The sequence below is a fragment of the Rhincodon typus genome, chromosome 26 (genome assembly GCF_021869965.1).
Source record: "Rhincodon typus isolate 14 chromosome 26, sRhiTyp1.1, whole genome shotgun sequence".
Lineage (NCBI taxonomy): Eukaryota > Metazoa > Chordata > Chondrichthyes > Orectolobiformes > Rhincodontidae > Rhincodon > Rhincodon typus.
Window position 1 is genome coordinate 19,021,464 of NC_063357.1, and position 17,330 is coordinate 19,038,793.

The 17,330-nt window shown below is 41.5% G+C and overlaps 1 protein-coding gene across 2 annotated transcripts in view; it reads right to left on the minus strand.

The window, feature by feature from the left end:
* Positions 1-15,771, minus strand: part of aatf (apoptosis antagonizing transcription factor) — a 125,870-nt gene extending 110,099 nt beyond the window's left edge. Inside the window, exons 1-3 of one of the 2 annotated variants that reach the window (XM_048612566.1) lie at positions 15,597-15,771; positions 3,102-3,284; positions 1,638-1,943 (exon numbers count right to left, since the gene is read on the minus strand). In XM_048612566.1, coding sequence (XP_048468523.1) covers positions 1,638-1,943; positions 3,102-3,284; positions 15,597-15,681 — 574 coding nt within the window. In that variant the 5' untranslated portion in view covers positions 15,682-15,771. The remainder of the gene's footprint in view (positions 1-1,637; positions 1,944-3,101; positions 3,285-15,596) is intronic. The other variant, XM_048612567.1, reaches the window with a different exon arrangement.
* Between the last annotated feature and the right edge of the window lie 1,559 nt (positions 15,772-17,330).

The window sequence follows — 17,330 nt, forward strand, 5'->3', positions numbered from 1 at the left end:
ACAATTCACAAGAATACTAAAGTAAAGGGGAAATAAGACATATGCTGAATGAGAGGAATACGTTGATTAGTCAGCAAATGAGCTCAAACTGGTAGAGGACTGTCACGAAGAATGGACCAGTTGGATGATGCCTTACAGTAAGCTAAAGTGAACTCAGTTAAACTCAACTAAGTTTTAAATCAGACAGTTGGCTCTGGTTGGTCAAGTTAACGCTCTAAGGATCGAACCAGAGAATAGCTGTCACCTATTTTGTTCTGTTGAATGAGTCACATTATGGGTGCATTCATTTGGTCTGCAAAAAACAGCTTCAACTAAATGTGTCTTTTTCAGCAATAATCAAATTCTGTACTATCAAATGATGATTTGGACTACTCTCTACTTAAAGGTATGAACCATGTTATGACTATAAGTTAATTACGTTTTAAACTGTCTCATTTAACACAATGTAAAACAGAATGTATGACCTACTTGTTCTGCTAGGTACTAAGTCAATGTAACTTGGTTGCCTTGGAGATTGGGACTCAAGGCAAGTCTTACTGAAAACCAAGGGCTTGCTTGCGGAAGCAGATACAAAGAAAGAAACAGCTGGTTTTGCTTTTTGCACGCATTTTAATTCAGAAATCCTGGACACAGACACAGTGAGAGTCGCAGAGGAAAATCTGTGAAACAGCAGCTGTGGTGAACAGCAGAGAAAGAAATTGTTCTGTTAGCCACCAGGCAAAAGGTGGGTCAGAACACTTTCTCATAACAAACAGACAAGACCTGTGGAAATTTAGGGGCGCTGAAAGATTCACAGGTTCTTAGAAGTCTAAAGAAATGACTTTTTACGGACAATAAACATTACGACTTAGCAAAATGGGGAGGAAAAAAAGTGCTGGAAGCAACTATCTAACTGGCACCTGTAAATCCACAAAATTCTACGGAGAATCCACTGTACAGTAATAATGTGGTCAGGAGCTTTCTGTCACTTTTGGGAAGTTTACTGCATTAGTTGCCTTCTACTCATAGTTTTTAGTGTGTTTCATTACAGAAAGTGTTGTAGAACATGAAATCTTGGTGTGATCCTCTGAGTAGTGACTGGGAACTGATTTCTCTTTAAAAGTTACATTTCTACAGAAATTGTTAACAACCACTTTGCAAGTTTAGAATAGTCTTGTGTTCATAGCCTGTGAGATACATGCCCCTTTGGTTCTGTTAAAAGCAACCCTGCTTACAAATAGATTACCTCAACTAAAAGAAAGCTAGACTGTCACAACAGAATTACTGACAGGACTAATTTAAGCCCTTGGATTTCCTGTTATTTTCTGACACTGCACAGAATGCAGCAGAAATATACAGGCACAAATTTTAAGGCTTTTTTTGGGGCTGACGGGTAAAAAGAAGTGAAGGTGAGAAGGTCAGTAAAAATTAACATCAATCTTGCCCGAAGACAAATGTTTTCCATCAACTGACCATATAATGACATAGATTATGAAAAATTGTAAACTGTGCTATCAAATGAATATATAGCATACGGAAAAGAAAATATAACAAGAAACCAAAAAAAAAGAAATTAATTTTAACATTGGATCAAACATGTATTTCATAAAAATTGCATTGACCACATTATCAGTAGCATGAGATTAACATTAATGTACCTATTTGGTTTTTTACTGATTGCCCCTTCTCCACTTCTTCAGCTACTTTTTCCTTGGAGAACTTCATTACTGTAACATCGTCCTTCTCCACATCTTTATGATTTCTGTCATCGTGACCTTCTTTTTCCTCCTCCTCCTCCTCCTCTACTTCTTCCAATTCACTATCACCTTCTCCAATATCATCCATTCCTTCTGTGAATTTCTTAAAATCCTTAATTGTATTACGTAACGAATCATTGTTGGTCTCCTCTTCTTCATTATCTTCACTGCTTTCCAAGTCCTCAACGATGTCTTCTTCCTCTTCATCTAATGATGATGAACACAAATCATTAAATCAGTTTTAAAGTTTTATCATTTCATGCTTTTGCCTGCTTGCTTAGAAAATATTTTACATAAATCACAAACATCCCTTGTAGATAAAATGTAGATGTAAGATAATTGTAAGATTATTGTAAAATTGTAATTGTAAAATGTAAGATAACAAATTGTTATACTGCATGACCTTTTTGGAATTTCCTTCATTTTTAAGTAAAACTGTAAATTACATTGCAATCATCTGCAGCTTGAGCTGTTAGCACTGATACAACTTAATTTTTCATCAGCTATACAAATCAAAACAATAAAATTATCCAGCTGGCTCAATTTAAAAGAAACATTGCTATAGGCATTTGTACATTTCAAAATGCAGTAGTCTTACATGAAGCGAAATCATGCTCATAAATGGCATCAAATGTTTAAAGATGCAATACAAACACTGATAAATAGTTATAGGAAATGTACTGTGTGCAAAGTGGAATTCAAGGAGATTCAATGCCTTCTCTTAAAATAGTTTTATTTCCACGAGCAAGATGCACTGGACAACTTCCAAAAAGCAAAGTCATGAATTGTATAACCTGGCGACTGGCAAATATTTAATAAAATGCACAGAAGACAGACTGTAATCACCTCAATTTAAAGTGATTTGATGTGGAGAATTCCAAGGTTTTTGGGAGGTACAAACACTACAATACTTCCTATTTAATTAAAAGTCAACTACTTTGCAAGTGAATACTACACTCATTACACAGGTTATATTTAAATCCCAAACTTTACGTATACCATATAAATCACTTTTTTTGTACAATCCAAATATGGTCAATTAAAATAAGAAAATGCATTTTGGGAATCAAGCTGAGTGGTTAAAAAGAATGGAAATGTACAAAGAAAAACAATACTGCTAATTTCATCTGAATCACAAACCATGAGGATTGTATTTTTGATTTCTATTGTAAAGCTTTTGCTTTCTCTCAAGTTAGAAATTGGAGAAGACATAAATGTGTCACAACTATAAATCATTTTCCCATAAGCCTGCAATCACAAAATATGAACCTCAGAGGTATTACTTGGGATGCATTTAAATTCCAAGGGCACATAGCATTATTAGGGCTGCCTGAAACTGAGAAAATGCAGAGGTATATCACCTACCTGAGGAGCCAGGAAAAGAGTTCTGTCCAGTTTCTTCCTGCAGTGCCTTTCGAGAGGTTGCCTGCCCAGCATACCTCTTGTCTGAATCAGACAGCAAAACTGAGGCACACTTCCGCAGTTTACTGTCAAATGTCCACTCATCCTCCCCTTCGTCGAATCTGTCAATGACTTTAGCGATAGTTGCTGTGAAGAGAGAAAACTTTAGTTTCAGAATGCAGTTTTAACAGTACAAAAATGTAATGATAGCCAGAATTCAAACAACTCAATCTACTATAATTAAAGCTATAAGCCTGTTTTATTATAAAATTGTTCAAAACACAATATTCCTTAATTGGCACTGGTGACAATTATGATTTATTTCTAGTGATTTTTATTTTAAGAAGTTTGCTGCCACCCTACTAGGGCTGACATTTACAGAGTGGATGGGTTGAGTGGTATGCAGCTGCGTGTTGCTTTTTCTGCAATCTTATTCTCCTTCAATACCTGCCCATGGGACAGACACACTTGTTTCAGCACAATGTCTGACAATCCAGCTAATTGAAGGGAACAGCTGGTTTAGCATAGCACTAAAATAAACTTTAACAGTACCCTAGACATAACAGTCAAGTGATACAATATATCTTGTTATGAAATGGCTCTTTTGATTGTATATAGCTGTTTAACAAAAAATATATCCAATGAATTGGTGCAATGCTATTATTCTAGATGCTTATGCTATACTATAGTCAAAAATCCACAAACTGTTCAAATTCTGAAACTCAGTTCCAGTTTCAACAAGATTCCTTTCTTGCTGAGCTGACCTATTAGAATTATAGCTGCCCAAAAATTTGGACAAGTACCTTTCTTGGCACTGTAGATGGCTACATTCTAAATGGAAACAATATGGTTAGCAGAATAGGTTGCCATTGGCTGTAGAACAGAACAGAAGGTCTACAATAGTTAGAGGGATGTGACATCACAGAGTGGGAAGAACAGTTCAGTGGCACTGGAGTTAATCAAGAGTGCTAATCTTGTTCTGGGGACCAGGTTTCAAATCCCTCCATGCCAATTCAGGAGCAGTGTGAATGAGTGTATTAAAACAAAGCTGGAGAATCGCAGCGGGTCTGGCAGCATCAAAACAGTTAACTCTCCTTTGGAATGAGTCATTGGACTTGAAAAGTTAACTCTGTTTCTCTCTCCACAGATGCTGTAAGAACCGCTGAGTTTTTCTATTACTGTTCTTATTTCAGGTCTCCAGCATTTTGTTTTAATTTAAACTAATAAATCACTTGGAAATAATTAACCAGTGTTGAATTTAAGAACTAGGATACAAAGTAGTACATTTATATGAGGCAAGAGTAAGCAATGCATGGAAGACATTTTAAAGTTAAAATAAATCAAATTTTGCAACACGATATGGTTAGCTGTTATGCATCGGGTCACAAATCTACTTTAGCCCAATTACATATGATAGATGCATACAAGAGCAAAAACGCTTATGGTTGTAGTCAATTTATTAATGAATCCCTTTCATTTACAATAACATCGTATTAGGATTAAACACTTCAGTACAGCAATTTTATGACATATATTTGAAGTTAGCAGTACTACAGCAAATTGTATAAACCCACCACGGATGTGATAACTGGAAGCTAGTTTCATCACATCAATGATACATATGTACAGCTTTACTTCAAATTTAGCAATAAAATTATCAGTTGACATTTGACTAGCATCTGATTACAGATCATCACCAACCTACATACAGTATTCTACCATCAATTTTGTTTGAAAAGTTGCCAAGTGATAAAATTATGAATTCTCAAAATAGAGATAGTAATAGTTCTTATGCACCGAAAATGAGCTGAGAATAAAACAAAATTAAGAGTGAAGGGCTTCAATAAGTCAAATACCAAAAATAATTTGGAATCAGGAAAGTTGTGAATTCCATGAACAAGGATCTCTTCCTCAGTTGAGGTATTTCCCTCACATGGATATTTTGTTCTGTCTTTCTGACACTAAAATTAAACATTGGACAATGAGACCATAAAGTTCACCCTGGCTATCCCATCTTACCATCAGGAGAATTGAGCATATGTATCACCAACAGGGGACAGATCAAGGTGAAATAACATATGGAAAACACTTAATGCCAAGCTGTTAAATATGAAAGTGTGGAAAAAAAAATGACAAGCGCAGGTGAAAATGAGTTGTGATTAGGATTAATTTAGCACTCAAAAGACTTGCAATTAAATATTGTGTTTATGGAAGAATAAAAATTCCATTTTACATTTTGTCAGCATTATTGTTAGCACAGGGGGCACTTTAGTGCCTCCCATCTCTTTATTGAAACTGCTTTCCAAATCTCCCTAGAGAATTTGATCTACCATCATGAAAATCACATTAGTGGAAATTACAGTTAGGAATTATGACCTGGCACAGACCCAACTGCCCTATATTTTCATAAGGAATTGAAGCTAATTTTTAGCTTTGACTCACTCGAACTGTAAATATTATAAAATAAACACAAACACATACCTCAACACCAAACAAAAATAAGCTTCTCACTAACTTCTTTTCAGATCTAATTGAGAAATGCATCGTGACCAGTGTTTCACAGAGCTCAACATACTACAAGCTAAAGGTATGAAATTATTTTTAAAATTTATTTTTCTGAGCTTTCATTGACATTCCAGTGCAATGCTAAAGGAGTATGACACCTGGTGCTATCTTTCAAAGGGACATTAAACCATGTGTCCATCTATCCTTTTGACTGGAGAAGAGAGATATTCTGACACTAGTTGAAGGAAAGCCAGGAAGTTGTCTCAGTGAGCCGAGTAATCATTTATCGTCAATCAATATATCTAAGAGTTTAGTCAGTCATTATTTTCATTGTTATTTGTGCCATCTTATTTTACTTATATTAATTGAATGTTTCCCAATATAACAGCAATTACATTAGAAACACTAAGAAGTAGTCTTCTGAAATTCCACGTACATTCATAAATTCCCTTGTACGCATGCCTTACTGGATATGTTCTCTGTATGAGAACAGAGGGAGATTTAGGTGTATGACATGAAGACATGAAATAAACACAAGTACTTAACTTTCCATTCTTTCAACAGGACATGGGGAAAAGCTCCAAGCAAAAGAATAACTTTTTTTTAAATTAGAAGCCTGCACATCCACATTTACAAATACATAATTTGGAAACTATCTTCTTGAATGTACACAAAAATAAACTTATAACTTTCACATATTGCGTTTGACTTTGGCTGCAAACAATCCATTTAAAACACTGGTATCATGATAGAGTTCCAACTCTTCTACAGAAAACCACACAAGATTAATTCAATTTCGGTCAATTGATTGTTTTTAGTTCACTCGCAAAACGTGAACTTCAATACTGGCCAGCATTTATTGGCCATACATAATTGCCCTTGAGAAGGTGGTGATGAGCTGCCTTCTTCATACGCTGCAGTCCATGTGATGTAGGTCAACCCACAATGCCATTAGGGAGGGAATTCCAGGATTTTGACCCAGCGACAGTAGTGATATATTTCCAAGTCAGGGTATGGTGTGGCTTGGAGGAGAACCTTCAGGTGGTGATGTTCCCATACATCTGCTGCCTTGTTGTTCTAGATGGAAACATTCATGAGTCTGGAAGGTGCTATCTAAGGATCTTTGATGAATTTTTACAGTGTGTCTTACTGAAGGTACACACTGCTGTTTCTGAGCTTCCGTGGTGGAGGGAACGGATGTTTATGGATTTGGTGCCAATCAAGTGGACTGCCTTGTCCTGGATGGTATCAAGATTCTGGAGTGTTGTTGGAGCTGCACTCATCCAGGCAAGTGGCGAGTATTCCATCACACTTTGCACTTATATCTTGTAGATGGTGGGCAGGCTTTGGGGAGTCAGGAGGTGAATTACTCACTGCAATGTTCCTTGCCTTTGACCTTCTCTTGTAGCCAATGTGTTTATATTGCAAGTCCAGTTGAGTTTATGGTCACTGGCAACCCAGAGGACATACATAGTGGGGGATTTGGTGAAGGTAACACAATTGAATGTCAAGGTGATGGTTAGATTATCTGTTATTGGAGATGGTCATTGCCTGACATTTGTCTAGTGCGAATGTTACTTACCACTCATCAGTTCAAGCCTGAATATTGTCCAGATCTTGAAGTATTTGAACATGGATTGGTTCAGTATCCGAATCATAAATGGTTGAACATTGTGCAGTCATTGGCAAATACCCCTACTTCTAACTTTACGATGGAGTAAGGTCGTTGATGGAGCAACTGAGGATTGTTGGGCCTGGGACATTACCCTGAGGAACTCCCACAGAGACGTCCTGGAGCTGAGATAACTGAGCTCCAACAACCACAATCATCCTCCTATGTGCCAAGTACGACTCAAGCCAGCATAGAGTTTGCCCCCGATACCCACTGATTCTAATTTTGATAGATTTCCCAGATGCCAGTCTGGATTAAATGTGGCCTTGATGTCAAAGGTTGTCACTCTCACCTCACCTGCTGAGAAGCTCCAAGACTATAATGAAGGAATAATTATTTAATTCTAATTAAAACCAAATTAAAATATTTGAATTTATATAGTGCTGTTCATGACCACCCGATGTCCCAAGCCGTCAATTACGTACTTTTGAAACCTAGTCAATGTTGTAATGTAGGAATTGCTGCAGGCAAAATGCACACAGCAAACTCTCACAAATGACAATATGATAACAACCACAATCTTTTTTTTATGATGACCCAGGATAACTCCCCTGCTCTTCAAACAGTGACATATAGATCTTTTATAGACACACAAGTAGACAGAGGGTATTGGTTTAACTTGTGAATTCTAAGAAGGATAGTGTAGAAATTCAAAAGAATGCAAAAAGGATGGGCAGACAAGTAGCAGACCAGATTTAATGCAAAGAAAAGTGAAGTGACACATTTTGGTGGGAAGAACACAGAAAACAAAACAGCACAATACTATAGGAGATAGTAAGAACTGACGATGCTGGAGTCAGAGATAACACAGTGTGGAGCTGGAGGAACACAGCAGGCTAGGCAGCATCAGAGGAGCAGGAAACTTAATGTTTCGGGTCAGGACCCTTCTTCAGAAATGAGGGAGCTCTGAAATAAACATTTAGAGGAGGGGTGAGGCTGGGGAATGTAGGTGGGATGGCAATAGGTGAGTGCAGGTAGGTAGTGCTGGGGATTGGTCAGTGAGGTGGGAGGAGCAGATTGGTAGGAGAGAAGGTGAACAGGTCAAGGAGGCGGGGATGAAAGGGAGGTTTGGTCATGGGATGAGGCCGGGAGTGGGGAGATTTTGAAACTAGTAAAATCCACATTGAGACCTTTGGGTTGTAGGCTCCCAAGGTGGAATATGAGGTGCTGCTCCTCCAGTTTCTTTCTAGGTGACGTCGTTGTAACACTGGAGGAGACCCAGGATTGACATGCCATCCAGGGAGTGGGAGGGGGAATTGAAGTGGTTCGCGACTGGAAGATGTTGTCGTTTGTCGCGAACCAAGGGCAGGTGCTCTACAAAGCGGTCTCCGAGCCTCCGCTTGGTCTCACCAATGTAGAGGAGGCTACGTCAGGAGCAGCGGATGCAATAGACCACATTAGCTGATGTGCAGGTGAACATCTGTCTGATGTGGAAGGTTTTTTTGGATCCTTGAATGGAAGTGAGTAGGGAGGTGTAGGGGCAGGTGTAGCTCTTCCAGCGGTTGCAGGGAAAGGTGCCGGGGGTGGTGGGGCTAGTGGGGAGTATGAAGCGGACGAGGGAGTCGCAGAGAGAGTGGTCCCTACGGAAGGCAGATAGGGATGGGGAGGGAAATATATCCTTGGTTGTAGGGTCAGATTGCAGGTGGCGGAAGTGGCGGAGAATGATACATTGAATCCGGAGGTTAGTGGGGTGATACGTGAGGACAAGGGGGATTCTGTCTTTGTTTTTGTTGCAGGGAGGGGGTGTGAGGGTAGAGGAGTGGGAAACGTAAGAAATGCGGTCGACAGCATTTTCGACCACTGAAAAGGGAGGGGGGGGTGGTGTGGTGGTGGTGGTTGCAGTCCTTGAAATACAATGACATCTGGGATGTTTGGGAGTGGAACACCTCATCTTGGGAGCAGATGCAGCAGAGGCTAAATTGGGGGTAGGGGAATTGCCTTCTTGCTGGAAGGTGGGTGAGAGGTGAAGTCTAGGTAGCTGTGGGAATCGGTGGGCTTGAAATAGATATCAATAACAAGGTGGTCACCAGAGATGGAGACAGAGAGGTCCAGGAAGGAGAGAGAGGCATCAGAGATGGTCCAGGTGAACTTGAGGTTGGGGTGAAAGGTGTTAGTAAAGTTGATGAACTGTTCAAGGTCCTTGTGGGAGAACGAGATGGAGCCGATAGTCATCAATGTAGCGGAGGAAGAGGTGGGGGATAGTGTCGGTGTAGTTGCGGAAGAGGGATTCAAGTTCAAACGACAACATCTTCCAGTCGCGAACCACTTCAACTCCCCCTCCCACTCCCTGGACAGCATGTCAATCCTGGGTCTCCTCCAGTGTCACAACGAAGTCACCCAGAAACTGGAGGAGCAGCACCTCACATTCCGCCTTGGGAGCCTAGAACCCAATAGTCTCAATATGGACTTTACTAGTTTCAAAATCTCCCCACCCTGGCCTCATCCCATGACCAAACCTCTCTTTCATCCCCGCTTCCTTGTCCTGTTCATCTTCTCTCCTACCAATCCGCTCCTCCCACCTCACTGATCAATCCCCAGCACTGCCTACCTGCACGCACCTATCGCCATCCCACCTACCTTTCCCAGCCCCACCCCTCCTCTATTTATTTCAGAGCTCCCTTCCCCATCCCCCATTTCTGAAGAAGGGTCCAGACATGAAACGTCAGGTTTCCTGCTCCTCTGATGCTGCCTAGCCTGCTGTGATTCTCCAGCTCCACATTGTCTTACAATACTATAGCATATGTGTGCATACATCATTAAGGATGGCAGGAATGGTTGAGAGTAAGGTCCATAAAGTGGACAGCGCCCTGCACTTTAACAACAAACGTTCAGAGTATTCAGAAGGAAGTTATGTTAACCTTGTTTAATATACTGATACAGCTTCAATTAAGCATTGCATTCAGCTCTGCACACTACACATTAGAAAAGGATCTGAAAGTATTAGAGAGGGTTCAGAAATATAAGAGTGATTCCAGGGATGATGAATACAGTTACATAGATAGATTGAAGAAATTATGCCCTTGGAGACCAGAAAGTTCAGAGGAGATTTGACAGAGGTACAGAAGAGTACACCCTCACCACCAACACCACACTGCACTGCACTGCACGCACCCCCAAGCATCCCCACTCTTTCCCCTGTCACTTCATCTACTCCTCCCATTCACTCTTCATGCCACACCCCCTTGCTATACATTTTCTGCCATTGGTAATCAGAAATCTATCAACCTCCAAACAAATACAAAAACAGAATTTCCATAGCCCTCTGAGGTGGAGAATTCTAAAGATTCACAACCTTCCGACTGAAAAAAAATTCTCATCTTCGCCCTAAATAGCATTGCACCTATTTGTAAACTTGTATCCCTGCAGGTATGGCAGTATTTGAAGAGAGAGGGAAACTAAGTTAACATTACAGGTCCCATATAATTCTTCTTCAGAAGTTTCAAAATGTTAACTGTTTTTCTCTCCATAGATGCCAACATTTCTGCTGTGTACCTCCAGCATTTTCTGTTCTTTATTACACGTCTCTAAAATCTGCAGTATTTTGTTTTTATTTATGTGGTCCAGTCTCTGAATGTCAACAAGTGTAATTTGCATGTGTTACTCTAATTGGCTTTGTTTTGTTGACCCTAGGAGATGGCATGGCTTTCAGGTGAAGTGAAAAATGTATACCTTCTCTTGCACAAGGAATTGGGTGGAGCAGTGGGCCTTTTCCTGTCCATCCTTGTTGTACTTGCATTTTGAGCCAAGACCAGCAAATAAAAAGTACATCAACGGCATGTTTTTTTTTTTTTAATTCATTTCATGGGATTTGGGCATCGCTGGCTGGCCAGCATTTTTTGCCCATTCCTAGTTGCCCTTGAGAAGGTGGTGGTGAGCTGCCTTCTTGAACCGCTGCATTCCTCCTCCTGTGGGTTGACCCACAATGCTATTGGAGAGGGAATTCCAGGATTTTGACCCAGCGACAGTGAAGGCACGGCTATCTATTTCCAAGTCAGGATGGTGAGTGACTTGGAAAGGAACTTGGAGGTGGTGGCGTTCCCATACATCTGCTGCCCTTGTCCTTCTAGATGGAAGTGGTCGTGGGTTTGGAAGGTGCTGTCTAAGGATCTTTGGTGAACTTCTGCAGTGCACCTTGTAGATAGAACACACTGCTGCTACTGAGCGTCGGTGGTAGAGGGAGTGAATGCTTGTGGGTATAGTGCCAATCAAGCAGGCTGCTTTGTTCTGGATGGTGTCAAGCTTCTCTAGTGTTGTTGGGGCTGCACTCATCCAGACAAGTGGGGAATAGTCCATCACACTCCTGACTTGTGCCTTGTAGACGGTGAACAGGCTTTGAGGTGTCAGAGATGAGTTACTTGCTGCAGTATTCCCTGCTTCTGGCCTGCTCTTGTAGACACTCTGTTAATGTGGTGAGTCCAGTTGAGTTTCTGGTCAATGTTAACCCCCAGGATGTTGATAGTGGGGGATTCAGTGATGGTAACACCATTGAATGTCAAGGGGTGGTGGTTAGATGGTCTCTTAAATGCCAGGCTATGACCAATGTGTGGCATGAATGTCACTTGCCACTTGTCAGCACAAGCCTGGATATCGTCCAGATCTTGTTGCATGTGAACATGGACTGCTTCAGTATCTGAGGAGTCACGAATGGTGCTGAACATTGTTCGCCGATGATTGCACATCCCCACCTCTGGCCTTATGATGGAGGGAAGGTCATTGATGAAGCAGCTGAAGATAACTGGACCTTGGACACTACCTTGAGGCACTCCTGCAGAGATGTCCTGAAGCTGAGATGATTGACCTCCCACAACCACGACCATCTTCCTATGTCAGGTATGACTCCAACCACTGCAGCGTTTGCTCCCTGATACCCATTGATTCCAGGTTTACCAAGGCTCCTTGGTGCTATACTCGGTCAAATGCAGCCTTGATATCAAGGGCTATCACTCTCACCTCACTTCTGGAATTTAGCTGTTTTGTCCGTGTTTGAACCAAGGCTGTAATGAGGTCAGCAGCTGAGTGGCCCTGGCAGAACCCAAACTGGGCGTCACTGAGCAGGTTATTTCTGAGCAGTTGCTGCTTGATAGCACTGTTGATGACACCTTCCATCACTTGACTGATGATCGAGAGGCGGCTGATGCGGGGGGTAATTGGCCGGGTTGGATTTGTCCTGCTTTTTATGTACAGGACACACTTGGGCAATTTTCCACATTGTCGGGTAGATACCAGTGTTGTAACTGTGCTGGAACAGCTTGGCTAAGGGAGCAGCAAGTTCTGGAGCACAAGTCTTCAGTACTATTGCTGGAATGTTGTCAGGGCCTGTAGCCTTTGGAGTATCCAGTGTTTCCAACCGTTTCTTGATATCATGTGGAGTGAAATCAAATTGGCTGAAGACTGGTATCTGTAATGCTGGGGACCACTGGAGGAAGCAGAGATGGATCATCCACTCGGCACTTCTGACTGAAGATTGCTGTGAATGCTTCAGCCTTATCTTTTGCACTGATATGCTGGGCTCTTCCGTCATTGAGGATGGGGATATTTGTGGAGCCGCCTCCTCCTGTGAGTCGTTTAATTGTCCACCACCATTCACGACTGGATGTGGCAGGACTGCAGATCTTAGATCTGATCCGTGGGTTGTGGGATCGCTTAGCTCTGTCTATCACTTGCTGCTTTCGCTGTTTGGTGGCTTCACCAGGTTGATAACTCATCTTCAGGTATGCCTGGTGCTGCTCCTGGCATGCCCTCCTGCACTCTCCATTGAACCAGGGTTGATCCCCTGACTTGATGGTAAAGGCTGAGTGGGGGATATGCCAGGCCATGAGGTTACAGATTGTGTTGGAATACAATTCTGCTGCTGTTGATGGCCCACAGCACCTCATGGATACCCAGTCGAGTTGCTAGATCTGTGCGAAATCTGTCCCATTTAGCACGGTGATAGTGCCACACAACACGATGGAGGTTGTTCTCACTGTGAAGGCAGGACTTCTTCTCCACAAGGGCTGTGCGATGGTCAGTCTTACTGATACTGTCATGGACAGATGCAACTGCAGCAGGCAGATTGGTAAGGATGAGGTCAAGTATGTTTTTCCCTCTTGTTGGTTCCCTCACCACCTGCTGCAGACCCAGTCTAGCAGCTATGTCCTTTAGAACCCAACCAGCTCGATTAGTAGTACTGCTGCCGAGCCACTCTTGGTGGTGGACATTGAAATCCCCGACCCAGAGTACATTTTGTGCCCTTGTCATCCTCAGTGCCTCCTCCAAGTGTTGCTCAACATTGAGGAGTACTGATTCATCAGCTGAGGGAGGACGGTATGTGGTAATCAGCAGGAGGTTTCCTTGCCCATGTTTAACTTGAAGCCATGAGACTTTACGGGGTCCTGGAGGGAACGGTCCTTGCAGAAGGCAGACAAGGGAGATGTCCCTTCAGACACACATTCCCCTCCCCTCCAACACACATTCCCCTCCCCTCCCTTGTCCGCCTTCCGTGGGGACCGTTCCCTCCGGGACACCCTAGTCCACACCTCCTTCACCCCCACCACATCCCTACGGCACCTTCCCCTGTAACTGGCGAAGGTGCAACACCTGCCCATTTACCTCCTCCCTCCCCAGTATCCAAGGGCCCAAACATACCTTTCAGGTGAAGCAACACTTCACCTGCACTGCCCAGAATCTAGTCTACTGCATTCGCTGCTCACAATGTGGTCTCCTCTACATTGGGGAAAAGAAGCGTAGACTTGGCGACTGCTTTGCAGAACATCTACGTTCTACTCGCAAAAAAGACCCTGAATTCCCTGTTGCCTGCCACTTCAATGCACCACCCTGCTCCCTGGCCAACATCTCTGTCTCTGGCTTGCTACAGTGTTCCAGTGAAGCCCAACGCAAGCTGGAGGAGCAACACCTCATTTTCCGCTTGGGGACCCTAGAGCCCTCCGGACTCAATATTGAGTTCAATAATTTTAGGGCATAAACTCTCCCATGTCCCAGCCCCCACTCCACACACCAGGCTTTGTTACCACATAGCCTGCCATTACACACCCGCTGTTGTTAGTCACTAACAGTCCCCATTAACAACTATTCACCCTCCCAGCCTGATCGTTAGCAACTCCTTTGTCTATCCAACTGTCTTTCTCTCTCTTTGGGCTCTATCCTATCGTTTATTCTGAGGAAGGGTCACTGGACCCGAAACGTTAACTCTGTTTTCTCCTTCACAGACGCTGCCAGACCTGCTGAGCTTTTCCAGCAACTTTGTTTTTGTTCCTGATCCAAAACGTCAGCTTTCCTGTTCCTTTGACGCTGCCTGGCCTACTATGTTCCTCCAGCTCCACACTTTGTTATCTCTACTTCAGAATTTTATTCTTTATCTGTTTGTAACTCAGTGCCTAATTTAGTTCAAGAACGTTATGGTGCCTTGGGGCATTTTGCATCCACAACAAATGCAATATACAAATAAAATTGTTTTTATAAACAATTAACTGAAAATAGAACGGGATGCTGCTTAAACACTGGCACATAAAAAATGGACTGAAATGCCAGTTTACATGATAGTAATGCCCAGGGAAAGAAAACTGCACCCACGACTGTGCCCTTATGGGTAACAGCAGGGCACAATTCTAGCTGCTGTGCTTGGACAAACCAAACAGCCGTATTTCAAATAAATACACAAGTTGCTGGGAAAGCTCAACAGGTCTAGCAGCATCAATGAAAAGAAATCAGACTTAACGTTTCGGGTCACGCTTCCTCAGTACAAGCGCCGGACCCGAAACGTTAACTCCGATTTCTCTTTACAGATGCTGCCAGACCTGAGCTTTTCCAGCAATTTCTGTTTTTGTTTCTGATTTACAGCATCCGCAATTATTTCGGTTTTTGAGCCGTATTATATATGCTGCCCACAGCAGGAGCGGTGGCACTCCCTGACCCAGCGGTCGATTACTTAGTGCGAGACCTGCAGGCTCACAAACTGTTTAAACGGCCCAACATTTTCAGCAACATATAAACAATAACCACATTTAAAATTAACAAAACCACAGAATTCGGGACCGAACAACCTACAACACGCAACTCTCGACGTAAACATCTCAAGTTCCAGTTGGTCACTGAATTTTAAATTACACTGTTCACCCGGGGGCAGGAGGCCTGAAGTCAGACCCTGAGTTCTCATTCATAGCAACCGTCACCAGGCTCGTACACATGCCGGTTCACAAAGCATTGATTTATTACAGTCGAGGACAAACTCCTCGTCCTCCAGCCAAGAACCAAACACGCTTTGTCGGGAAGGACCCAGTTACCTTCATCGTGCTCGTCCTCCGGGTCTTTAAAGGTCGGTAAAGGGTTTAACAGGTCCTCCAACTGCCTGGATATAGACGTCGCCATCTTGCTCCAAACCGTCAGCGAGAATGGAGTATATTCAATATGACGTAGCTACAGTTACAGGGAGGACTTCCGGTTCCGTTTGACACACACACTCACAACATAGGGTTGGTCCTCTTCCAACTATTTACAATGGTAAGTTTTTCATGACCCTCCTTACTACGGTAATCTTTTTGAATTACGGAATTTTGTGCTATTTTTCGTGAATAACACAATTCCAACGACAACGCTGAGGATCGTAGGATATTCCATTTTATTGTACTGAAGGAGAATCTCACCATATTGAATTGCCACTTTCTCTTCAGAATATAGCGACTTTAATAAGTTTAGGGTATGGATAAGATTGATAGGCCATCATTTTGCTCTAATTTTTCACCCTCATGGGTCACGGCTTTAGGTTTTCCTGATGTTAGGACTTTCAGCCTATTGACAACTAAGGAGACTTTATTAATATTTTATGACCGCAAGAATATAATAGAATTAGGTCAAAGAAAATATTAACGAAGATTTCAATACAGCCATATGATGGATGTAGTGAAAGGGAAACGAAAGAATTTGTTTTGCATTACTCTGCATCGTAACCCCATATACATTGTTCGCTTAATATATTCAAATATTCAAAAGCAGTAACTTAGTGCTTCAAATCCAATTGCCATATTTTTGAAGGTTACATTTATTTGTTTAAACACAGTTTTTTTGATTGACGAACCAATTGGTTATTGTCAATTTGTGAAATATAATTTACTTTTTAAATTAATTGTTTAAAAAAAATCAGCAGTCATAATGTACTCAAAAAGTCAGTTTTCTAATAGGTCATATGGTGAACTTTTGGAATGTTATTCAAGTGTTTAATATACATAGGATGCGCAGATGCAAAAGTAGAATGTGTATTTGTTCTAATCGTGTGAAACCACTCACGCTTGTGACAATAGTATATTTGAGAGAATTGGAGGACACGTTGCAGATCAGGTATATAGAACAATTTAAGATAAGCTAATACAATGGATTCCGACGTTCCTAAAAGTGAAATCGAATTGACCCAGTGGGGTTATTAATGAAAATCTATTACAACTATTACCGTGTTGGATTTAAATTACTAATAGCTATATTTAAAACTGGCGTTCCTTAATACATTGAAATCACCTTTCAGTACTAAAATTAATAATGCAACGATTCAAATTTTGGACGCCAGTGGAATAGTAATATCGTAAATTAAGCAGTATTCTGCGCATTTGTACATTTCATTAATGTTTCTAACTGATTTAGAAATCTAAACAGAAAATCGTTCTACCGATACTATATGATACGAAAACATTAACATATACTTCAGAGGTGAATGTAAAATACAGAAAATGAAGAGTGAGGACCCTCTGGGGAAAGATTTAGGTGTGTTACATTTAAGTTCCATCTCAAATGTTGCATTTCTCTTACACATTGTGTTACTTCTTTCATAAGGTATTTGAACCGATATATACAAAATAAATGTGTAGACTTCAGCTTACAATTCCACCCTATCCCAGAGACGAATTTCCAAGAATTTTTTTTCTCGCTAAAGTGGAACAGTTGGTCAATTTACTGTTCATCTGAAATGACGTATTGATAAATCACTAAAATTGGTTTAAGCCAATTATTGATTTAATTAATTCTTATTA